At 41.7% G+C, this 26,463-nt stretch overlaps 1 protein-coding gene across 50 annotated transcripts in view; it reads right to left on the bottom strand.

Moving 5' to 3' along the window:
* RIMS1 (regulating synaptic membrane exocytosis 1) overlaps positions 1 to 26,463 on the bottom strand; it is a 382,988-nt gene that overhangs the window by 114,817 nt on the left and 241,708 nt on the right. For 45 of the 50 annotated variants that reach the window (XM_053286849.1, XM_053286844.1, XM_053286835.1 and 42 more), the window contains 4 exons: positions 26,063 to 26,152; positions 14,799 to 14,879; positions 11,206 to 11,283; positions 5,615 to 5,686 (listed from right to left, as the gene is read on the bottom strand). In XM_053286849.1, coding sequence (XP_053142824.1) covers positions 5,615 to 5,686; positions 11,206 to 11,283; positions 14,799 to 14,879; positions 26,063 to 26,152 — 321 coding nt within the window. The remainder of the gene's footprint in view (positions 1 to 5,614; positions 5,687 to 11,205; positions 11,284 to 14,798; positions 14,880 to 26,062; positions 26,153 to 26,463) is intronic. The other 5 variants (XM_053286826.1, XM_053286842.1, XM_053286848.1 and 2 more) reach the window with 1 other exon arrangement.

Here is a 26,463-nt window from a genome sequence, read left to right as displayed (position 1 = left end):
GGCCATTTGTGTCACAGGATTTGCATGGTGATGCAAATGGCCTCTGCATGTGCTCAGAGGGCCAAATTGGGCTGCAGCCAGCCTGGGTTGTCATTCAGGAAGCCAGGCCTCCTGGGCTTGGAGGAGCTCCCAGCACTCCTCACTGCCTCCAATGTGTCCGCCACTGCCTCGCTGCCTCCGCTAAAAGTACAGAGGCCTCTTTATCTCGCCGCCACCCCCCACCCGTGCCTTTAGGATAGGGAGTAGGAATGCCCACATTACTTGTACAGGGAAATCTATTCCTATTCCCCCCTTACAAGTATCCTTGGACCAGCCCATGAACCGGTTTGGACCCAGTTCGGCTGAAGCCAGACCAGGTTAGCTCGCACATTCCTAGTGCAGAGGGGCGATTTGGATTAGCCATTTTTCAACAGATCTGCACCAAATTTTGAATTCTGATATTTCCTGTAGGCTGTTACCTAGTTGATTTTTGCATGCAATCAGACAGATCTGACAAACTGTTTTGATGTTATGACCAATAGAATGTTCAGTGCTTAGAATGGTAGAATGTTGGAAAAACCGCCTCATCTTAACTATACTAATGCCAGTCAGTGGCAGCCGGTGAGTGTGGCACTGGGGGAGGGTGGTAGCAGGGGGAGGGTGGCTGGAGGTGACTTTAAAAGTCATCACCAGTGGTACCACTGGCACCTGCAAGCCCCAACGAGCAGTGGCGCCTCACCAGACATCCCACGCAGTGGCTCCCATGGCTCCAGCACTCACCTGGCCTCCATGTGTGCATGGAGGCCATGTGTCCCCTGCGAACTGAGCATATCCTTAATTTCTGATAAATAAGCATATCCTTAAGAATATCTTTAATTTCACATGCTAGCAAAATAATGCTCAGGATCATCCAACGCAGATTGGAACCCTACTTGGAAAGGGAAATGCCAGACATTCAAGCTGGTTTCAGAAAAGGCCAAGGAACAACGGGCATCATTGCCAATGCACACTGGATAATTGAGAAAGCCAGAGAATACCAAAAAGTAGTCAATATGTGTTTTATTGACTACAGAAAAACCTTTGATTGTGTCAACCATGTCAAGTTGTGGAATGTCCTTAGGAAAAGCATCCCAGAATATCTCATTGTTCTCATGAGAAACCTATACACAGGACAGGAAGCCACAGTCCAGATGGAACATGGTGAAACAGACTGGTTCCAGATTGGTTCCAGATTGGCAAAGGAGTAAGACAAGGCTGTATACTTTCAACTTATTTATTCAATTTATATGCTGGACATATAATGAGAGAAGCTGGATCGGAAGAAGATGAGCGTGGTTTTAAAGTTGGAGGAAGAACAGCAATAACCTGCGCTACGCTGATTATGCCACTCTGATAGCTGAGAATGCAGATGATCTGCAAGCTCTAGGAATGAAAGTCAAGGAGCACAGTAAAAAAATGGGACTAGGACTAAATGTATATAAGACTAAACTAATGACAATGGGCACAGAAACCAGCCTCAGAATTGATAATGAAGACATTGAAGTGGTGGATAGCTTCTGCCTTTTAGGATCGACCATCAACAGTAAAGGATCCAGGTGTCAAGAAATACACCGCAGACTAGCACTTGCTGGGGTTGCAATGAAGGCCTTGGATAGGATATTTAGATGTTGTGACGTGTCTACACCTACAAAGATTAGAACTGTTCGGACAATGATTTTCCCCACACTCTATGGATGCAAAAGCTGGACTTTGAAGAAGCAAGATAGAAAAAGTATTGACGCTTTTGAACTTTGGTCCTGGAGAAGACTTTTGAGGATACTATGGACAGCCAGGAAAGCAGACAAATGGATCATAGAACAGATCAATCTAGAATTTCACATGAGGCACAAAAGATCACGCTCAAACTATCATACTTCAGACACTTCATGTAAAAACCCAGCTGAGAAATCCATAATGCTGGGGAAAGTTGAAGGAAAGAGAAGAAGAGGATGACCAGCAGCAAGATGGATGGACTCGATCATGACAGCAATGAATGCACCACTGAGAGACCTTAAAGGCCAAGTTGAAGACAGATCATCCTGGAGAGAATCTATCTATGTGGTCGCTAAGACTTGACAACACTTAATCAATCAATCAATCAATCAATCAACTGAGCAAAGAGGCACCTTTTTAAAGTGGTGATTCTCTTTATTTAGCAGGGGACTGTCTTTATCCACCCCCAGCACAGCATCCATCCAGTGACTGTTGCTGATGTCTTATCTTATGTTTCTTTTTTAGATTGTGAGCCTTTGGGGACAGGGGGCCATTTTATGTATGTATTGATTTATAGCTATATAAATAAATATATCTATATAAATAAATAAATATATATCTATATATATCTTTGGGAACCTTTTGTTGAAAAGCGGTATATGAATATTTGTTGTAGTTGTGTAATTAGCATGGTGTTGCTCACCACGCAAATGGGCTCCACACACATGCAGAGGCCAAGTGAGCACTGGAGCCATGGAAGCTGCCGCATAGTTGTCTTGCTACCATCAAAACCAAGTTGTAGTAAGGTCTCCCCACCCCTGAACTATTTTAAGTTTTGTCCCCATCCATAAATCTATTTAGAATTTTTGACACCCCCACCTTAAAATAAATAAATTGGCAAACAGTCCCTCCCACTTTTAAACTGAAGACAGGGCAGAATGTATGGAAGGACACTTTGGGATCAGCACTACTTAACTAGTGCTTTAATTAATCAAAGATAGCAGAACTCTCCTTGCTTTTAAAGCAAAAAGCACTCTGTACATGCCCAGGAGAACTCTCTTTACCCCTTTGCAGTCTTGGCATTTAAGAGGCTTGTCCTCAGCTCAAATGTATTTAGATTGCCCCGCCTCTCACACATACATCATCCTTTTCTGTAGTAAAATCTGGGTATTATGTCTCTTCATTCCTTTATCCCAGTCCAATGCAGTACCTATTTCTGCGGTTTAAACCTCCTAACCATTTAAGAGGATTTAATGCTTAAATCCTTTAAAGGATGGTGTTTGTGTGAGAGGTGGGGCAATCTAAATACATTTGAGCTGAGGACAAGCCTCTTAAATGCCAAGATTGCAATCATTTAGCACAACCCCAAATGAGGAGAGGGGCTTGACAATGCTTATGCTTTGGTGAGTGTAAGGCATATCGAGTCAGACCACGGTTCCATGTAGGTTAGTATTGTCTACACTGATTCGCGGTGATGCTCCTAGGTTTCAGGCAGGAGTCTTTTCCAGCCCTACCTGGAGACTGAACTGGGGACCTTCTGCTATCACTAAGTGATGGCATTCCATAAAGGCTCAGAGGCACCCCTTACCTCACAGAGGCATGCTGCAGCAAGTTAGTTTGCAAATAATGATTATAAACAGGAATCAGGTTGAGTGAAACTGAGCATTCATTTTTCTCTTCCTGACCTCCCCTTTCCATGGCCCACCTACTCCCGAGGCAAAATTCCCTACAAACAAGGGCAACACAAAAATGTGATAGATCTCACTCAAATTTCCTGTCCACTTCTCTCACTTATTGTTTCTGATATTAAGAAAGGAAGCAAGAAAGAAGCAGCATCCAGATTAGTACTTTCACAAATGGAAGTGGTATCATCCATGCAAGGGGAGGAGGGCGGTTTTCACTTATCCCCCTTCCCTCTACAGCCTCCTGTACCTCCTGAAAATATATTCCCAAGAGTTGCAGGATCGCAGAAGCAGATTTATGGAGGGTTCAGGGGTGACAGCGAAGGGAGATTACCTAAAATCCCCCCTCTCTAAACACTTGTGCAAACAGAACTTCTATTTGCAGAAGTGCACAGAAGAAAACAATTAAGAAACAGGGCATTGGAGAGGGCAGGTGTCAACTCCAGAGCTGATATGCAGATTTCCCTTCTCCCACCCCATTGGGCAATTGGGTAGAATATGTACTGCCTTTCCTTTGTATTTCCATAAGGAGAAGAGTTAGAGATTTACAAAGAAAGAAAGAAAAAATGAAATTCAGTGAGAAGAGCTGGCATCTCTCTTAATTTTCTGCCAAAATGTTAGGTTTTTTACAATGGCACATTACATCAACCTGGGGGGGGGGAATCAGACACTGTTGGCTTCCAGTTGGGGTGGGGGGCAATTAAAAAGATTATTTTCCTCCTAAACTTCAATCCAATCCACCACCATCACTGGTCTGTGTGGTCTGAGGTCTTGTTCATAAGCTTCATATAATGCCACCTTCACTACAGCATTCCCTAAGATGGGATCTCTTGTTTCCTGAATGCTGCTCCATGATACTTGACGCTAGGATCCCAAACAAGCAGCTCCTTCATACTTGGCCCCATTGGTCTCATTGCCTACACACTTTGTGCCACATTCCCCTTGCATAAATGGCAACATTAATAATAAATACATACATAAATCACCAGCTTAACTGATTAAGCAATTATTAATTGATTAAGCAATTATCTAGACAGAGTTGCTGCCCACACTTACAGTACAATCCAGACATTGCACATGAGAAAGTAAGGGAGGAATGATGGCGGATATTGAAAATGAGTGGTGTGTGTATGTGAATCAAATGGGATTGGAGAGAAGAAAAAGAAAATGTTCAATAGAAAAAACATGTGAGAAAAGGGAAGTTTTGAGGAATTGTTTGGAACTGGATATAGAACAGTATGGATATATAGAAGAAAAGGAATAACTCCCACCTTTATTTCTACATAGGAGATAGATATATGAAAAGGACAATTATCCTTGGATCACACATAGAAAAATATGGATTTCATAAAAATAGAGATACAATACTATATATTGCCCCTGCGAGATATATATATATCACCCCTCGCCACCCCAAGCATGAACTGGATCTCTCAATCGAAAAAGAATGGGTTTTCACACCTGAATACATACATATCTCTAGGTCAGCATTAAAAAATCCTAAAATAAACATATGTAATTTTTTTCTCTTTCCTTTTTAAAAGTAGGTGGAAGCAGAATCCATACAGCTGTTAAAGTAGACGTGGACAATGCATTTTTAATTAATGTTTTATTTCATTTTATGATAATAGCTCATATCTTTTCTGGTCTGCCAAATACATAGGGAGTGAAACAAGCTTATATAATTCCGAGTGTTAAAATGAAGTTATAAAGTGGAGTATTAGAATTTGATGTTTCTTTTTAAACTTATTGCTGTCTTAACATGTTTTTCTCACCAATATTAAAAAGGTGCTACTCAAGAAAAGTAGCATATGGACGTTTACTGATGCAAAACTGAAGAATAGGAAATGATGGCTTTTTTCTGATTTCGGATATAGTAACTCTCCCTTCCCAGCCTTTGGGTCAAAGTGCAGCCAGTTCTCTAAAGGTTTTAGGGCCAAGAGTACAAAGCTTCATTGGCTGGGCATCACCATGCAGTTCTGTCATGGAGGAGAGCCTGTGCCATTCATACACCAGGATTTCTCTCTTTACCACAGACTGACCACAGAGTAGGGCAATATCGGTAACAGGTTTTCAACTCATTTGTACCATAAGATTTCATTCAGATGGGTAGCCTCCCAAGTTGGGAAGTGCACAATTCCTTTAAAACAGCTGAACTGATTCAGGCACAAAGCAATTGCACATTATAGAATCAATCCTACCTTTCGGATTCAGATCCAGGGCCTTTCCTAGCTTGTTTTTGGTTGCTATATCTTTCCACCTTTCTGGGATGCCTGTGAAATGAGATGTCATAAAATGAAAAAAGGCAGGAAAGCAAGCAAAATAGGATATATATATATATATATATATATATATATATATATACACACACACACACACACACACACATACACATACACACATACATATAAAGTTAGCACACAGCAGACAGCCTGATAAACCGCCGAGAGACGTAAGTTTTGGGCGGTATAAAAATGTTTTAATAAAAATAATAAATAAACAAATAAAATAAACTTAGCCTGGCATACGGGCATGTGGAAACGCATTTTATGAATGGCTAGTGAGTATGGGCTTTGAATAAAATAACTTTCCCCCCACAAATACATGGCACTGAAGGCTTCATTAAGGAAGGAGACAAAAAGATAACTGACTCTCTTTAGATGTGGCTATTTGAAGCATTCAGACTCCCTCCTTACTAATGGTCATTTAATGATCACAGAAATTACAGGATTAATTCATAGCAGAAAATGATTACAGATAAAGCCTGGTAGTAGGTCTGGTGAGATATTACTAGCTTAAAATCAGAAGAGCTGTGTTTGTATCCAAGTATCACAAAAGACAAACACCACCAATTTCACACAAGCATGATTATAAACATACTTTTAAACTGACCAGCATGTAAGAAATGCTAAGAATTTTGAATGTCTCCTACTGTTTTGAATAATCAAGTATTATTTGTGCGACAATAAATTTCTCAATCGGATTTTTATAGATTTTTTAAAAATTAAATCAAAATTAGACTTCTAAGGGGTTGAACCAGGACTTTTCAAATTAAATTCAAAATACTACTCTGTACTAGAGTGATACATTCAGAAGATTATATAACAGAATATATACAAACTAACTGCAGTTGTCAGACCTATATTTTTGGTATAGCCCTGGAGCTCAACAAAAGCAGCAGAGAGAAACTTATCTGAGATGCCTTTTATGCTTTTTTAAATGGTCAAATCCGCCTCATAAACTAAGAAGCTAGTTGGCACCGGCTATGCTTTAGCCCCACAGGTTAATAATCACAGCCATGTTTTATCTCTTTACAGACTTCTTGGTGTTTGTTTCTCAGATGATGGACCACAAATGATGGCACATTTTCCATAGACATCACAAGATAAGGTCAAGATGTCTGAAAGCACCTGATGGCTTAGGAAATTAGAACAGTTACTCAAAGTGCCCTCCCCTTGGCAATATCTCAGTGGAGGCGTAGGAGTGGCAGGAACAAACTCTGGATCTCTATACAGGACTCCGAAAAACCAAATGTGTTGTTGGTATTCAAATGACAAAAGGGCACTTGCATGATTGGTGAATGGCAAAATTCATATGTCTGAGATCATATACAAATTGTATACTTTACTGTATACAATCATCCCTTGCCAACTGTGGGTTTCCCAGTTGTGTATTTGAGTATCCGCGCACGACTGGGAAATTGTGAAACTCAAACCTGAGTATCTATGATTTGATGAGATTTTTTCCAATTTTGGGGTTTTTTGTGATTTGGGGGTCAGGGGTCATTTTCAGGGGTCAGGGGGTCATTGGGGGGTCCCCTTCACTTCTCTTTACTTACTCCTGGTGATTTGGGGGGATTTCCCCCGCTAATTTTTACTGTATTTTGAAGTCCTTTCATAACCGCAATGTTCCTAACCATGTTTGCCATTGATTTCAATGGCTCATCTACTGTGAATTCACCAACTGCGAGGTTTCCCGAAAATGGAACCCTCAGAGTTGGCGACGGATGACTGTACACTGCCAAAATGTCTCTGTAACTCATAACTGGTTTTAATGGAAACTGGTTATTTGTACTGGTTATTTAATGGAAACTGTTTATTTCTACCCAAACTGGCCAACATAATCGCAGTGTATTTTTGTGGGACTAACTAGTTTCGTGGCTATGTTATTTTAGGAGCCAGAGGTTCTTCAACAGGCGCTGGCATCCAGAACAACATTGCAATTATTTTGACACAGGTCCCAAATGGCAGGTGGTTCCCTGGATTTTCTGATGTTGAGAACAAACTGAAGGGAGCACACTGACTTCATCTCACCTTTCTTATTATCAAACTGGATAATAAGGTTGCCTCAGACGGCAACCAATTATCAGGATGGGCATGAAGAAGAATATGCATGGTGTGAATATTTGCAACACTTGTGAATAGCCCCTGCTAACTGAGAACATATATGCCTTTTAAAGTGGTGGCTCTAGCAGGGGAAAAGCAACAGTCCGTATCCAACACCAGCACCATCCAACACTCTCCAGTTGCTGGTGTCTAGCTTGCCTTTCTTTTCAGATTGTGAGTCCTTTTGGGACAGCAAAGCATCTTATTCTTTTTTTAAAATGTAAACCACTTTGATAACATTTTTGTTGAAAAGCAGTATACATTCAGATGTTGCTATGCAAAGGATGGCCAAACTAGATGTGATGTTAATCACATCATTGGCTCTTGTGTATTCATATTCTAAGCTAAATAGCAGCTACATGGGAGGCGGCAATCAGGAACATGGTGAAAAGGAAAGGCTTTTTAACCATTTGCTTCCATGCTGCAATCCCAATGCTAATGACAGCTTCCTTCACCATGCAGGTAATGCTCATGGAGAGCATTTTGGTCAGGACTGCATCATAAGGGTAATTATGCTTGCTGCTGTTCTGATCCTCATTGCTCCACTACAGATGCTGTATAGTAAAGAAAAACATGCATGGGTCAATGACATTATGAATGTCACACTTCGTTCACCTGAGCCTCAAGGAACCTTGGGCCTGCACAGTTCCTGCTTTTCTTCTGCAGCAGTGATTCTCTGCTATCCAACCTTTGCAGTAAACCATAGTTTGCAACAACCTCTGAGAGGCTCACATATTAGAAGATAGTGTGAAAGACTGACACACCTTGGAGATAATTCCTGTAGTGCCAAACCATAGTCTGACATTAATTCAGACCGCAGCCATTGGCCCAGTTCACACATAATGCCAAACAGGAGTTAAGAGTGGCAGAAGTTGGAATTCCAGTACATCCAAAGGTGAGAAACCATGGTTCCACGACAAAAACAATTTGTCTTGCCAAATTCCAAATTAAGCCTTTGGTTTGTACAAAGGTTCGCCGCTGAGACATTCGGTTTGGCCGTGGAAGCAACGTCCTACTCCAGATGCTACCATAATCACAGTGTCACACCAAATTTCAGACCACAATCATAGAGGCAGTGGTGCAGACCTGCCCAGGGATGTGGCAGCTCTATGCCAGCAGCTCTTCTCACTGGCCACTTCTCAGAGAACCAGCCCCTGCCCCTCCTGTCAATTATGCAGCTATAGAATTGTCCAACCACAAGGACCACCACACACCATCTTGTACTTGTCAGCTTGTTAAGCTGTTACTCGGTCACTGGGGGGCAATCCTTGAAGGGGGGCAACCCCTTCCTCTTTGGAGGTGTGCGGTCGCTAGGCTTACTCGTGAGGAAGGCCGGTTGCCAGGGTCTGTAGTGCTCCAGTCATACAAGAGTGCACAACTAATGTGAAGTCAGATTCATCCAACCCGGGGATACATCCCTCACTCATGAGAGTGCCAGGCCAATTAGGGTTTAAGGGTCCATCCCAGTGTCTCCCCCATCTGCACATGTGGCCATTCTATGTGGCACTCTATGGCACATGGAGTGTCTAGATCTCCTTTGGGTACGGAGTGGGGGTGGGGAGGAGGTTGTAGAGATTCTGTTAATCTTTTACCATGGAGAGTTAGGGGCCCACACAAGTGGGGGCCCCGTGTGGGTGGGTTGGTGTGGGTGAGCTTGCAGTGCATGGATTGACCAGTCCCCTCACAGCAACACTGGTCTCCCCAGAAGACTGGCCAGAGGGTGGGTTAGGGTGAGCCTGCTAGCAGCAAGATGCTGGTGGAGCAGGGTGTTCATTGGGTCTGGATGGACTGCTTTGGTGGGGTGACCCCTTACAACATCATCCTAAGTTATAGTGGGACAGACCCCCCCCTTTGCCCTGACTCATCTGCATGTCCCCTTCTGGGAAGTCTCAATGTTCCATTCCTGTCCCCCCTACCCCCAATTCGTACTTGTGTGGGAACATCAGGGTACAGGGCTCTTTGGGGGCTGCTGGTGCCATCATGCCAGTATTAGTGTTCGCATGGCATGGCATGGCATGGCATGTCATTTAAAGGGATTTAAATGCACTTTCCCTGCTGAGGGTGGGTGGTGTGCTCCAAAAATTCACAATCGCACTTGGCACACCCCCTTCCAGATCATGGCCAATTGTGGGCGCTCCACTCCACTGATATGTTGATGCTTTGCCCACAGTCTGGCCATGGACCTTGCTGGGATTGGCCTCAGCAGTCAAGCTGCAGGGAGGGCCTACCTTCTCCTGGAACTGGAGTTTGGCGGGCCACAGTTTGATGAACATTTGCAGTGTGATTTACAATTCCAAACTGAAACCGTGGGTTTGCTGACTTCCAGTTTTGTGTTATGTATGAACTGAGCCATCGTGTCTGAACTTCAAGATCTTCACATCTAGGTCTTCATTGCTTGAGGCTAGTGCCACAAGTTTACAGGGATCCAATTTCTTATTGGAGTGCCTACATTCTTGATTGTCAGATCATGGCGTTGCCTGACAGGCTGACCCTTGCTAGTGCTGTCGTCTTGTCTTCCATCTCAGGTCCATTTTGTTTTACCTTACCTTCTCCTCCTCCTTGCATTTTAAGTATGAAATAATCCTTCAAACGTTTGTTTGTGAAGTCTTGCTACACATCCTGTCTGGTCAGAAGGACAAAAGAAGGGATGGTGCAAAAGCAGTTTATTGCTGTGAACAAGAAACTGATTCATTTGTTGGAGAAAGATATATATATATATTCCCCCCTGAGGAAAAGGCATATCCTCAAAAAACATTGGAACTTGTTTTCAGTAATAAACTACTTCCGCACTGTCCCTTCTTCTGTCCTTAACAGTGTGGTGCTTCCTCTTTTGTTTGCTGACATTCTGTCTGGAGACTTTTTCATGAAGCCTACTTTGAAAGGCAGTCTGCTTACCATGTCACTCTTAAGCTCCTGATCTGCCTGGATCAGATATCATGCATCAGCTTCTAGTACTTAAGCCCTGTAGAGAATCATCTTTTTGATGAACATTTCTTCCATTTCCTAGGAAATGTAGGAGCACAATGCATGCCCAGTAGTTATGTTACCCTTTACAGATATCTCTATGTTTGCCAACAAATCAGAAAGAGTTGCTTTGGTAACGGCTTCATGACCTCTTGTACTACATAAATGTTCTGGCATAGCAGCCCAGCATAGATAATAGCTTTATACAGATATCCATATCCCAAATGTTCCACAGCCCTGTCTAGAAGCGATTTTCATGTAAAAAAGGAAACTTTTGAGATTATATAATGACAATTTAAGATATAGTAATATACATATTTAAAATGCATTTAGCATTGTTTAAGGGGAATGGAAGATAAGATTGCTCTGTCACACCTATAATGGCTTCTAAAAAGAACTTGATCTTTTATGTACAGGGTTCTTTGAGAACTTAAGAAGGATACCTCTGCGTTTCTTCTGGATTAGCACTTAGATGGTTTAAAGTGCCTTGTTTTGGAATGCAAGACTCCAGCGTAGTTGTTCTTCACAAGTTTTGGAAACATGGAAGTTGGACAGAATGGGCAGAAACAGACAGAAACAGAGAGATGGTCACATGCAGTGAAGATGGAGACATGCAGTCAAGATACTTATATGAACCAAGAACATTCCAGTATTCAAGACTATCCAAGCAACATTTCCGATAATTCCTTTTCAATGTTTCAGAAAGAGGAGTTAAAAAAAAATCCATGACATAATCAGAACAGAAAACATTCATAAAGGCTAACAACAGAAATAGTGAATAATATTTCATTTGCAGTGACTAATGAAACATTAGCTTTACTATTTCTGTTTTCTCCTGATTATAACATAATGTAGGTTTTTCTTTGAAATTAATGCGGAATTTAAAGAGTAGTGTTGGATCTAGGTTCATTTTGTCAGAATCACTTTAGGGTGTGTTATCTTACCAGTACTTTCTCGGATGAATTCCTAAATGGACCATAAACAATACCTGGCCAATTGTTTTTACCACCTGGATTTTTTCACACAGCAGGCTTTACTGCAAATTTGAAGTGGATTTTTTTTACCCTGGATATAAATCAGGCTACACTCTAATGTGCAATGAAAAAACCCAAATCATGTGTGAAGTGCAAACTGATAGCTCGCAGGGACTTTGGGGGTAAATCTGGCCGATACATGAACGCACACCCTCCATTCTGGAGGAGATGCGAGCTAAAAGCCCTGTGGGAAAAACTCCTCGGCTCAGCACCACTTCACACATTGCAGCAAAAATGGGTCTCCATGTTTCTACCATTGGTCAACACCATGTCTGAAAACACATCCCTTGCAGCTGTGACTGTCAATAGTCCTTGATGTGGTGTTTTGAGTTTTAAGCAGGGTCAGTGCCATGAGTTGGCCAAGTCATGCCCTGGTCAAGGGCTCAAGGCCAAACCCTGAGGCCCTTAGAATGTTCCCATTTGTAGAAGGGAAGGCACAGAACTAGGCAGTTGTGGCATGAAGGCTTGCGGCACTGATATCTCCCTCTACCTCATGGAAGGAACTTCTTCCCAGAGCACCTTGTAATGATGCAGAGGCCTCTGGGAAGAAAGTTATTACTGAGGGCAATGGAGCGGAATCAGGGGGCCCAGTGCAGAGTTATGCACCAGAGCTCCTCACAACTTGGTGCTGCCAATTTTTCAGAATTCAAAATGCTCTTCATATTATAGAAAGATGAGTGGTTGATTGACCAGTAGTAGAATGGAGAATTTATCTTCTGCTGTGACATGTGAAGTCACCCTGACTTACAACTCAAAGGACAAATGAGTCTCTCTCCCTGAATGTAGCCTCCACTTCCTGCTTTCTACCTGAGAGATATAATCTGGTCAACTACCAGAGTAGTGTTTGTAATAAATGTTTCGTGCTAATATATGATAAATTCATATATGCCTTCGCCTTGAATGTTCAAACTAGAGCATGGTGCTGTGTGCCACCTTGATCTAATAGAATGAGATAGATAGATAGATAGTCTTCAATTCAATAGAATATATCATTTTAAAAATGCTGAAAAAGCTAAAATGGGTCCAGCAAAAGATGATGTCTGCTTCTTCCAATATCTCATTAGAACAGAAGACATCACATATTCAGACTGTTCACACAGCCGCGCACACAAGTGCAGTCGGGGTGGGCGGGAGAGACGCAGGGTTTCAACCTATTTTCTCCCAGATGACCACTTGCAGCCCTCAAGGCACGTAAGCACATGCCCATGGGAGCAGCGTGGATGAATCTCTGCACTGCTCCCGTGGGCAGGGGTAAACAGAGGCCAGGACTCATCTCGGCCTCTGGAGATCCCACAATGCACCATGTGACCTGCACAATGCATTGGGGGATTCCCCCAAGAGACAGGAGCTCTAGGCCTCCGTCTCTGTGCAAGCAGCCCAGGTTAAGGGAGCACTTTCTTCCTTAACCTTGGCTAGCAGCCAGACTAAAAAGCCAGGCTAGGCAGTGCTGGGCTGCCGGGATCTGGCCAGGTCCCAGCGGTTCTCACACACAGCCTAACCCAGGCTGGGCATCCCAAGCCTGGGCTAGGCTAGATGCGAGATCAGCCTCAGTGTGTTGTCACATCTTTCTTATTTCTATTCCCTGCAAGGATTCAGCTAGCCTTATGCTGGTGAAGTCTTGGCATGTCTAATGCTATGAATTACTAAATTCATCCTGTTCCCCCAGATGATGCTGATTGACATACTTGGCCCCAATATTTTAGAGTACAATCCCCAAAATTTGTTACACAAGAGAGAAAGAGCACAAACTGTCATCACACTGAGTGGATCTAAAGATCTAAAGACTTGGTCAGATTACTAACAAGTAAATATGATCGAAAAGGAACTTCAATTCATCTATGATGTTCCAAATCAACTTTTGCAGTATTACTTCAGTTAATCTGTGTAAACTTTTAATAAGGTCATTTCAAATAAATTAAGTTGTTGGTTGTCATCTTTCTCCAATCAATCAATCAATCAATCAATCAATCAATCAAGAAGCTGCCTCAGCCTTTGAGTGGTAACCCTGTCCAGGTTGTGCAGACTAAGCAGGGAGAGAGACTCAGACGTAGATGTTTCAATCCTCAATTAAGTGTTCTTGGATTTTAAAAAACCAGATATAATGCAACACCCAACAACATAAAAGAAAATGTTCATACTCCAAGAATAATATGGAACTGAGATTCAAATCAGAAAACTGTATTACAACAATAACAAAAAAGCCAATGAAAAATGTTTGCATGTATCATATTTGGCCAATCAGCATATAAAGAGAAATCCAAAGCACTGGCATTATTTAGCAAGCCCTAACTTGCTGGGGGGAAATGCACTTAATATTTTTATTTAGGTAAAAATTAAATGTGCCTATTACACAAAACATGCCATATTAGCATGCACTGAATTCTATATCCTTTGCAAAGCTGTCCTTGAGGGACTAAGCCTTAGGCCATAGTCCTGTTCAGGAAAGCTTAAGCCCATTGATTTAACTGCCTAGCTCTGCAGGACTGTGGCCTATAGGTACCCTGAAAAGAAACAGCCTGAATTCCAAGTATAAGTATATTATAAAGCACCAACTTAAAACACATCAATGTCAAATCATAAATATGATCTTCTTTGTTGGCAAAGAGTTATAGTGCTGTATATTCATTGCAATCAAGAATGATTATGGAACTAAACACTAACCGAGGGGAACAAAGACCACTTGGCATGCCACAAAAACAAGATTATACTGTTTAGGATGTATGCAAAAGGGCATCCCTGTATAAATCACAAATCCCCTCTTTGACTTTTCAGAGCACAACACTATGGTGGATTGGGCTATTAATAAAATAGGAAGCACTTTTCTAGCATTTGATTGCAAGGACATCCGAGGTGCTTTATAATAACTGAATGAAATTCAGGAATGACATTTGATGTACTGACCAATCTAGATTCCTAGAAATTAATTTTTTTAATACATGCCTTGAGAAATTCTCTGCAAGATCCATCAAGTCACTTTTCTGTTAGGAGGAACTGACTAGTACCTGTCATCCTCTGGAGATGCATGTTGGATATGAATCCGGGGACTAGTGGATCGTCTATCTACTGAGGGGGACCATCTACCTCTGTTTGTTCATCCAACAAAATAGGAAGAAAACAGAACATTTAGTGTGTGGTTTTTTAAAAATTAAAGTGTTTGGGTAAGGACACTGAAAAGGACCTCAAAAAGTCTGTGTTTACTTTTTCTTAAGCATTTCTTTTTTTTTTTGTTTAGAAGCATTTAATGTAATTTAGATCTCCTTTCCAGGCAGATTTGCATAGCAATATTATTGTGCTTTACATAATAGCACACTATATTTTTAAAAGCACACAATGATTATATCTGCTGCAAAACAATAAAACAACATAATTTAAATAATTACAAGAACAATTGTAATGTTCAATTATAGTTTCAAATATACATGCATTTTAATTCAATTTATGCATTATTTCAGTTCAATTGGTTTCAGTTTAAATTTGAAAGGTTATTTTCTTTACCTTGGCTAATCTTAGGAATTTGGTTTGTTTACTTAGATAACTTTGAATGACATCTTAGTGTAGGTGGAATTTAAGCATGTTACACTGACAGATACAGAAAGTGGCTCTGAAATAGTCTGTTTTCCCCAGAGCTCATGACTATGATTTTAAAAAGGCACTATTCTGTTTTGTTTTGTTTTGAATGGTTCAACTAGACCAATGTTTCTCAACATTTTTGGAGTCATGGACCAGCACTTTATTCGTGCGCAGTTTCCTGGACCAGCCATTAGTAAGGGGGTCGCTCCACTTGCCCCACCCCACCCCCAGGCACCCCACCCCCAAAAAAACCCATTCCAGGCAGCTATCTGGAGCTCATTTCCAGGCAGCCCTTGCTGCTGGATAATATTCATTTCGAAGAAGCAAAATGAATGTTATCCAGCCATGAGGGCTGCCTGGAAATGAGCTCCAGAGAGCTCCCAGTGGCCCCTGCCGGCCCAAAATTGGGTGTTTTTTTTGGGGGGGTGATTTTTATTAGTGATGCCTCACAGACCAGTACCCAATGTCTTGTGGATCAGCACCGGTCCATGGACCGGTGGTTGAGAAACACTGATTTAGACATCATCTACTTTGACTGACAGGAGTCCTCCAGGGTCTCAGCAGAGATCTTTCCCAGCCCTGTTATTTTAGATCCTGTAAATGAAGGTGCCAAGGATTCAGCTCTGATGATCCCCACCCAGGATCATCCTAGGTGTTCTCATCTGCTATTTCCCCTCAACTTTATATAATCCATTGGCCACTGAAGTGACTGTACATGCCCCTGATTTGTCTCCACAGCTATGCCTATGCCAACATTTTTTTGAAATTCTTGCCCTGTGCTAACCATTTCTTTATACTTAATGCATTATTCCCATTGGACAACCTGAGAGATCCACAACTGCAGGATTTTTCTTTAATGGTTGATTGCTGTTAAAGAATAAGAACAGAGATTTAAGACACTGATTATCACCAGACATTGGCCAGTTCAGATTATACCCTACTGGGCGATGCAATTAGAATGGGGATGCACCCAGCAGGACATTTTCTGACGTCAGGCCAGCCATGTCCCTTTATGGCATGGGGGTGCTATTCATCTGAATGGCCACTCTACATGTGCTCCAACAGAGTGCATAATACTTTATAGTATGATGCTGACTAAGTGATTAAGTGCCATCAAGTCGGTGTTGACTATTAGTGACCGCATAGATAGATTCTCTCCAGGATGATTTGTCTTCTCATTTGGCTTTTAAGGTATCTCAGTGGTGCATTTACTGCTGTCATAATTGAATCTGTTCAGTTTGCTGCTGGTTGTCCTCTTCTTCCCTTCCCTTCAACTTTCCCCAGCATTATGGACTTATCAAATGGAGATGGGTCTTTGCATAATGTGTCCGAAGTATGATAGTTAGAGCTTGGACATTTGTGCTTTGAGTAAAAATTCTGGATTGATTTGTTCTGTGATCCATTTGTTTGTTTTCTTGGCTGTCCATGGTATCCTCAAAAGACTTCTCCAGCACCAAAGTTAAGAAGCGTCAATACTTTTTCTATCTTGCTTCTTCAGAGTCCAGCTTTCACATCCAAAGAGTGTAATGGGGAAAACCATTGTCCAAACAATTCTAATCTTTGTAGGTATAGACATGTCACAGATTCTAAATATCCTTTTCAAGGTCTTCATTGCAACTCTACTAAGTGTGTGGCAGGTCATGTTAAGCAGAGGCGGAGCCACCATTGGGCGGATAGGTTCAAAGCACTCAGGCTGCCATCAATCATGCGCCGTGCCTTGCACCCCAGACATGCCCCCTGTGTCTGATATCAGATGTGGGTGTGTGTGATTTCACTCCCAAACGGGGCCACGCGGCCCCGTTTGGGAGCGAAGTCGCCCAGCACTGCGTTCGCAGCATGGCCGGAGAGGCTCTCCCTGACTTTAAAAGTGCGGCCCCGTTTGGGAGCAAAATCACACACCCACATCTGATGTCCGATGTGGGAGGCGTGGCTAAACACTCCCTGCATCTGATGTCATATGCAGGGGGCTGGCCTGGGGGCGGAGTGAAGTGGCGGCAGCATGCAAGCTGCTTCTTGGCTCCCTCCACGGCTGATGCTAAGACTGTAGCTTGTCCAAGGCCACTCAGTGAGCTTCATGGCACAGAAAGGATTTGAACATTACTCTCCCTGATCCAAAACCAATGCACCATTTCATCACTCCTACAGTTTCAAGAGCATATACTCAGGACTCAGGGATATGGTTGTGCAATTCATTATAATGCAACTGAGCTATTTCCCTCCTCTAGAATAGAATCCGTGAAGCAAAAAGCAACACTGACATCTTAACAAGTATAAACCTAGAACTGGCTAGCCATAAAAAGAGCAGAGAAAGAATATTATTATTAAAAAAACTATATGCCCTGTTAGTGGAATAATTTAACTATCCAGAAATTTTAGTTGGTTGCACTCGTTGAGGTACCTTTCAGTTTATGGATTAAAGGACAGGTTTTAACTTTGGAAACATGTAAATTAGGAAGACTTCAGAGGGGTTTAGCACTGCAGCATATTAGTAAGCTCATTTAGGTATTTTAGAAGGTTGTTAGTAGGTAGCTGCTTTTTCTTTCTAAGCCAAACATTTTTTAAAAAAATTGTAAAGGCACCAGTGCACTCAAAGCCCTTAATATGCTGATATATTTTACTGACAGTAAAAATAATATAAATAGAATGTAATTAATTGCCATCATGCATTATAACATTTGAAAACATGAGCTCACTCAATATGTTAATGGTCTGAAACACTGTACACATTAAAATATGGAACTGCATGCAACAGAGTAGATTTCGAGGCTGGTTGAGAGAACAGACCAAAAAAGAAAAAGAAAAGAAAATCACAGCACAGTGCATAATTCACATATGCACCTGATATTCCTAAAAAAACACCCCTCCTGCATCTAGAGTAAGAGGTTACATTCAGACAGGAGTTTTCACATGCACTACAGATACAGAAATGGTCTTCTTGATAAATTGAAAAATTCTCCAAATGTAAGCAATTTATTGAAGACGGGCTCTGTGAGTCTTTTCCAGATGGCAATAAAGTGTAGGGTGTTCAAAGCTTTCATGCAAGTTCCAAGCACAAGCTTACTCTCCATATGCACACTCCTGAAGCTTCCACACTAATTCTTAGCATGATCTTACTCTCTCTTCAACCATAGTTCGGAATGCAAATTTGCCTGGCTCACAGTGTTTAAATGTAATATGAATCAATCACCTCCTGGTCAGTTATTCTACAGCCCAAAATAGAAAATGACATTCTGCACATATACATTTAGTTTAATTTTATTTTCTATCCAAGTCCTGAACATTAAACACAGTATTTTCATGTGACTACTGTTAAAGCTGTATCAAAAGAATCTAATTTGCATTTAACACGTGGACTCGAGGGAGGGAGGATCAGAGGAGAAAAATACTGTACAGCAAATGCATTTAAAAGAATGTATTTCATGCCAATGTATTTGCATAGTATAAGCATTTAATTTGCACTTAACACAGAGGCCTTGAGGAGAAATTTGTTTCCATCATCACCATAAGAAAAAAATATCAAGCAAAAGGAAGTATGGAGGAAGACTAACAGAGAACTTGCAATAGGTATTCACTTATAGTACAGTGTGTTTGGTTATATATATGTAGGTTTCCTTATACCTAACCAATCAAATATAGGGTTGTACAATTCACTTTCCCCTACAAGGCTCAATTTCCTCCTGGCTTATTCATGCGCAGGGAGGGGAAGGGTTTGTTTACTTCTGTCTGAGTTGTATTTGTGCCCAAAACCTAAATAAAAAACTAGGTGAAATTATGAGGGACACTAAAAATAGTAATAATAAGGCAATATAAGGTACTGCCAATATGAAAATTCAACTGAAAACTCTCCAGTAATGTTCATAATTGCTAACCCCATTTCACACTGAGCTGAGAGGTGACCCATCTTACGATAGGATGGGAGGCTGAGAGCACATCTTTGCACCAGTTCTGAATGTTTGCCCAGCATGTTCAGGCATCTACTGACCCACTGCCATATAGGGTAATAGATGGAGGCCTGAAATGATGCCTTTAATGGGAAAGACAAGGCTGGCTGCCAGTACCATCATTCCACATAAGATTACAAGAGCACAACTTTGCTCGAGTTAAGCTGTGCAGTAGTTCCTGTGCCATAGAAACATATTGACCAATAAAGCTTTAAAGTTTGATTTATCTACTGCATAAAATTAGATATGGTATTTTGTAGCCTGGCTAAAGCATCTGAGCCAAACACTGTAAAATATCTTTGATCTATTATAATAGGTGATGCAGCTTGCCAAATGTCAAGCAAAAAAATAAAAATAAAAATAAATTAAACATGGTTTGCTGTCTCCACAATATTACATGCATATAAAATGCTATCAGCCCATGTAATTCTGTTCAGCAGGCAAGTGGAGCTGTTCTGAGTTAAACAATACTTCCTGAAAGTATTTTGTAAAGGAGGCATACCAAAGAGTAAATTAATTCCCTTTTTTCTAATCCCCGTTACATACAGAGAAAGCAGCAGGATGTACACAAAGGGATTATGGCCCAGTTCAAGTACTTACCCAGATGGGAACAGCCTTCAAGTGGTGGAAGAGCAGACATGCACCCCTTGCTACACACAGATGTAACGTGTGATGCTGTATAGAGGCCCAAACATGAGAAACCCTGATTTGTATGATTTTTCTCCATCTTTTTTTTTTTTTTTAAAGGGGGGAAGAATTGCATGAAACAGGGAGCTGAATGAATGGGCATCTCCTGTGTGAGCAGTAGAAAGAGAGGTGTGAGCCTGTCCCTCACCATGCAGATTGTCACATCTGGGTATCTAAATCAGGCCTATATGTTAGGTGAGAAACTAGATCATGAGTTCACTGTTTCAAAAATTGGGAACAAGAATAGTGCAATTACAATCTTCAGGGATATATCTATATCTATGTTATATTAAAATCTTTGGGGGATATATATTTATATCTCTCTCCATCCACTGTCTCCATTTGTGATGAATGGAAGATTGGGCGAATATGGCTCTAATCCCCCAAATGACCAAATCTTCCATTCACCACAAATGGAGCCAGAGAGTTTTCTAGGTGGGCTTGCTAAATCTCAGGTTGCAACACTATGAGGCTCTACACACAATCTGTGTGTAGAGAACCCTCCCAGGCTCTACACACAATCTACACACAGAACCCTCCCAGGCTCTACACACAATCTGTGTGTAGAGCCTGGGAGGGTTCTGCAGGGAGAGTGGGCCCGCTCTCCCCACAGATGAGCAGCCACTCTTTGCTGGGTGGCTGAATCGGCCGCCCACACAACTACTGGCTCCATCACGGAGCTGGTAGGGACTGCAGGGATTGGGGGCCGCCTGGCCACCGGAAGTCCCAGGATGCCCCGCGCGAGTATGCAGGGCATCCTGGGGAGACCCCCGAGACCAGGAGGCTTGTTTTAGCATCCCAGTGGGGGTCTCCTTGTGAGTCGCGGCACCACGGAGTTGCACCATGGTGACTCACGATCGGGAAAATGGGGTTAGCGGAGCACTCACTCTGCTAACCCCATTTAAAGGGAGGGCTTCTTTGGCGGGCTAGCCACCAGAGAACCACCGGGCTTGCAGTGGTTCTCACAATGGGGGAAAACCCAGGTTATCCCCATCGTGAGAATAGCCTCAATGTGAATAGTCATAAGGAGCCTTTCTATAGGATATCCCCTGTCTCAGTGTGTCAGCTGAGAGCCCTTCTTTTTTATTTGATTTCTCTTGTCATGGTTCAATTGGATCCATTAAATGGTCCTCACCATGCCCAAATTCAGCTATGCTAGAAATGATGTGCAGAAATCATTGAGCTGACAAGTTAGAGTAATGTTGTTCCTAATGCACTGCACTCACATCTGATCTCCACATGTTACTGCAAGCCATATTAAGGTTGTTTCTGTTAATTTCCATTTACCATTCACTTTCTCTCTGTTCAGTCCTAGCTAGGGATGTGCAATTCAATTCATGCACGAATCAATTCAGGCTGAATCAGGGGTGATTCAATGATTTGATCATGAATCAAATCACCCCTCAAATGAGGGATGTGCACAAGCTGGTTGGGCACCTCCTTTGGGAAGGTTCAAACCAGCTTGGCAGGGAGGGAAGTGGTTCCCTTAAAAAGCAGGTAAGCAGCTCCTTACCTGCACATCCCCACCCCTCCGTTCTTCTGGTGGCACTGCCCACTATCCAAAAGGTCATGCAGGGCTGTGTGCTGGCTGTGTGTGTGCTGATGCTGCATAGAGACTGCAGGGAACAACATCACAGCCCCACGCAACCTTTTGGAGAGTTGGTGCCGCCACCAAAAGAGCAGCGGGGTGGGGGCGAACACGTAAGGAGCTGCTCACTTGCTTTTTAAGGGTCATCACCCTGAGCTGGGTCATCATCCTGAGCTGTTCGTGCACATCCCTACCTTAAACGAAGGGGCTGATTTGAAGCTGAATCAAATCAGCCCTGATTCAGAGCAACATCAGTTCACATGATTTGAATGCCCATTTTGGCAGGCTTTCCCCTCCTGAATTGGTTTTCTGGCACTTGCTTCTGATTGGCTTGAGATGTCCTTGCTTCTGATTGGCTTGAGATGTCCTTGCTTCTTGGCTGGCTTGTTATCATGAAAATCAAGAGTTGGCATGGGCAACTGTGCCCCTATTTGCTGGGGAGAGGGAGCAGGGAGGAGGAAAAGACTTTTGGAGGGAATTTCAAAATGTATATTCAAAGGCAAAGAGAGAGCCCTTATGAAGAAGAGGAAACATCAGGAGTCAGACAGCAGGAAGGAAGGTTTGATATTGTGGTTTTCTTTTCTCAGCACTGAGTATATGCTGTGCTATTGCTGCCATAACTGTTTTGCTGGATCTCAGATTGATGAATGGGGGACAAAAAGGGGGGGAATTTCAAAATGTAGTCAAAAGGGACTTGGAGGCAGAGAGAGCCCTTACATCAGGAGAGGAGGACGGAATCAAGGAAGGTTTGATTTTGTGGTTTTCTTTTCTTAGCTCTGAGTATAATGCTGTGCTACCTATTGCTGCTATAACTATCTATTTTTGCTGGATTTCAGACTGACAAAGGCAGAACCTGGGTGCCTGTCTGCTTTCCCTGAGTTGTGGTTTTGGTTTTGTTTGCTTGTGAAATGGTGTTGTGGTCAGAAATGGACAGTGGCAGCTCAGCTCAGGTGTGTGTGTGTGTGTGTGTGTGTGTGCGCGTGCGCGCGCATGCATGCACACAATATTTCTTGGTGATTGCTGTGATGAGTGCCATGTCTGGCCTTGAGACTAACTTGTGATTCACTTACTGCTCTGGTCTGCTCTGCAATCGGCATTGCAAGATGTATTCACTCAGTCAAAATGTGGCTGAAGACTTTGTACTAGTTGAGCTTATGGCTATGTTTGCTGGCTGCTAATGGTGCTGCTGTGGCAGCTGTTGCAATGCTGAAATAAGGGGTCATAATTGTATGTCAGAGTTCAACTTGTGCCAATGATGCTACTGCAGCTCAAGCACTGTGGCTGGCTGGGGATTATTTTTTGGCCACCTTTGGACTGTGTATTTGGCAACATGTGGTGTTCTGTTCTGTGTTGCGAGGGATTATGTATGCTTCTGTTCAGCCATGTTGTATTTTTGCGAGGCAAGTTTGCAAAATGTGTGCACTCTGCTTGTTTCACCCATAGGGAACAATGGGGAACTCAAATCACCCCATTATTAGCCATAGGTAGGTCCTAGAAACACCAAAGTGGTTTAGGTGTTAGGGCACGACCCAACCCACCTACCACCCAACCAACCCACAAAACAAATCAAGCAATCAAATGATTTTAAATAATGTTTTGAATTATTTGGTTCAGTAGGTCATTGACCTTTTAAATTGCCTGATTGCTTGATTGTTTTGTGGGTTGGGTGGTAGGTAGGTAGGTAGGTAGGTAGGTAGGGTCATGCCCTAACACCCAACCCATTTTGCTGTCCCTAGAACCTACCCATGGCTAATAATGGGGTAATCTGAGTTCCCCATTGTTCCCTACAGGTGATTCTTGATTTTTTCTGCAAATTTCTCATTCAGTTCATCAAGCCAGCCAGCTATGGTCAGCCAGTTCAACAAATGATTTGATTTTTTGTGATTCGATTAGAGGTTGAATTGAATAGCAAAAAAACAATTCATGCACACCTCTAGTCTTAGCCTGAAATACAGATTCCGCTTTTTCATATCATATCAACATTTCCTGAGCTCTCAGGTGCAGAAGACAAAAAGGCACCCAAACTAGAATAAGGGTAGTAGAAAGCCCTTATTCTTTATCCATGAGAGATTTGTTATCATCAAAAGGCTAGTATGATTTGAAAAATCAGGTTGAGATCTACTAGTTCTTCTTTATGCTGAGCTTGGAGACTGTACTTACATTGACCATCAGCGGGGAAAGGAGTTTGAAAAAGGGCATTGTATATGAATTTATGGCTGAGCTGAATCAAAGGAAAGGGAACTTCCTTGGCTCACAGTGCTCTAAACCACTACACCACACCAGCTCTCATACGATTTCAACTGGCAACCATGGATCAGCACTGAGTAATTTCAGCATGAATGGACTTTTCAAGATAGATTTCTGATTGCTGCAAGAAATAAAATGGCCATTTCGCAAGCATGGGTGGGGGTGCCTTATCTGTGGTTGATCATCAATACTTTGTAGTTGCTTTGGTTTTAAGCACAAATTGGATTCTGGCCAGTGGATCTGTTAGATGTTGACGTTGTGAAAGAGCAAGGTCTTCAAAGAGCAAGGTCTGGCTAATCTCCATCATCTTGAATGCATTTCCATAACGATCTAATTTCCTTCCCATGTACTGAAGTACAACATAGCCTTTTCAAGCCCAAACAAAAAGACTGCTTTGCTTTCTATCAAGACATCTAGGAGTTTGTTTATTATTTCCATTCTTTTAAGGAACAGGGAAGCAAATCATATATTACACTGCCAGCTCATGCTTCTTCCCCCACATGTAAGAACATGCTTAAATATGCCTCCCATGCAGTTTCCTATCCAGGTGGTTTCAAGAGCTAGCTTCAGCAGGAAAACTGTGCATCACGTGCTTTGAATGCATATTCACTGGCCTAATTTTTGACCTATTGCATATAATATAACAACACCTGTTCTTGATACTCCATTTTGTAGGGCAGAATGCAATGCACATACATCATAAAATCAGAATCATTTAGAAAAAAAAAAATACTGCTAACACAGATACTGCTAACATTTCCATCCAAAGCACAATCACATTTAACCATAAGCCTGCTGACACAATTCAATTTGTAAAAACTATGAAGCATCCATAAACTGTTTTTGGGGAAGTCTATTTCAGAATATAAATGTACTCAAACATTTCAGATTTTAACTCTATTTTTTAAAATGGTAGAACTATAACAGAGTGCACATAAATTCAATTGGTCTGCTGACTGAGTGAAACAGTTTGACTACTACTATGAATATTTATAGTGCCATCCCTTACCAACCACGGTTTTGAGTATATGTAAATGGGAAATTGTGACAGGTCTTGCCAACTGTGACCCAAGTATCCATGGTCGGTGAGGTTTTTTTAGTGCTTTTTGATTCAGAGGTTCAACTGCTCATTCTTCTTGGTGGCTCTTGGTGATATTAGAGGATTTTTTTGGTGATTTTTTAGCAATTTGTTTTGTATTTTTTCCTTTATTTTTAGGTCTTTTGCGGTTCTAGTTCCCCTAACCCCATTGACTTTAATGCCTCACCAACTGCGAATTTGCCAACGGTGAGTTTTTGCCAGAACAGAAGCCTAGTGGTTAGTGAGGGATGCCTGTATACCACTCTTCAACCAAAGTTCTCAAAGCAATTTGCATAGAAAAATACATAATTCATAAATAAGATGGCCCCTGTCCCCAAAGGGCTCACAATCCAAAAAGAAACATAAACCAGCCACAGTCAATGAAAGGATACTGTGCTGGGGTTGGATACGGCCAGTTGCTCTCCCCTTGTAAAATATAAGAGAATCACCACTTTTAAAAGGTGTCCTCTTTGTGTAGTTAGCAGTTATTATGCATTCTGTATTAATACATAATACAGATTAAATTATTTAAAAAATAATTTGTTTGAGGCAGCAAATGCAGCCTACTAGTCAAACCTCTTAATAAAGAGAGAGTCCTGTTTTCAATGTCTCAGAAGAAATTTTGGAAATAATATTTTTTGCAATTTGCCAGATGGTAAGGATTGCAAGTAAAGCATAATATAGGACAAATATTAACACGGGTTGTTCATGGATATTAACAATTAAGTGAACAGAGTCTTGGGGCACTTCAAAGACAAATGCATTTATTGTGACATAAAGTTTCATGGGCCAAAGTTCACTTCAACAACAAAAAATGGTGCTCAGTTAAAACTATCTCAATTAACACTGAAATGTTATCAGCATACTGAGGACTTTTGCAAACAATGATATCAGCTTGAACTTTCAAAGAGAGAGACAGAGACAGAGACAGAGACAGAGAGAGAGAGAAACAGAAGTGAAGAAGCCAGAAGCTGTTACAAGCAACATCAACACACAATAAGCATGACACCTATGGATACAGGAGAAAAACAATGACTACAATTATCAAAGCATATATGAATAATACAGGAAGCTACGACTGATAAGGAAAAACTAACAAGCCGATAAAGACCACCAGCACGGATGACAAGAAATTGAGAAGTCTTTATGTTATACCTTTCTTGTTCTGGTGAATGCAAACTAGTATCAGGCCTCAAGCAGTTGGTACTAGCACTCCTAGCCCTGTCAAGCGAGGGCTGCAGTTCACTAGTGCCAGTGCATTGCATCCAATGGAAGAAGAAGAAAAACAAAAAGAAAACAAAGAAAGGAAAACAATGTTAGATATTAAATCATAAAGTAATGTTCTTGTTACATAAGATGTCAAGTCACAATGGTCTAATAAAGATATAATGGGGCTGTTGGATGAAAAATGCCAAGAATTGTAAAAACAAAACTAAAAGAAAAGAAAATGCTTGAATTTGGCTGCATAAAGCCAAGCAGGATCTCGATTGTAACCTAAACAAAAATACTTTCATTTCCAAGGTTGCAATATAGAGCCCATGAAGTCAATTCAGTTG

Source organism: Hemicordylus capensis, chromosome 1 (genome assembly GCF_027244095.1).
Source record: "Hemicordylus capensis ecotype Gifberg chromosome 1, rHemCap1.1.pri, whole genome shotgun sequence".
Lineage (NCBI taxonomy): Eukaryota > Metazoa > Chordata > Lepidosauria > Squamata > Cordylidae > Hemicordylus > Hemicordylus capensis.
The sequence above is the reverse complement of the archived record's forward strand: the minus strand, read 5'-3'. Positions and strand labels throughout refer to the sequence as shown.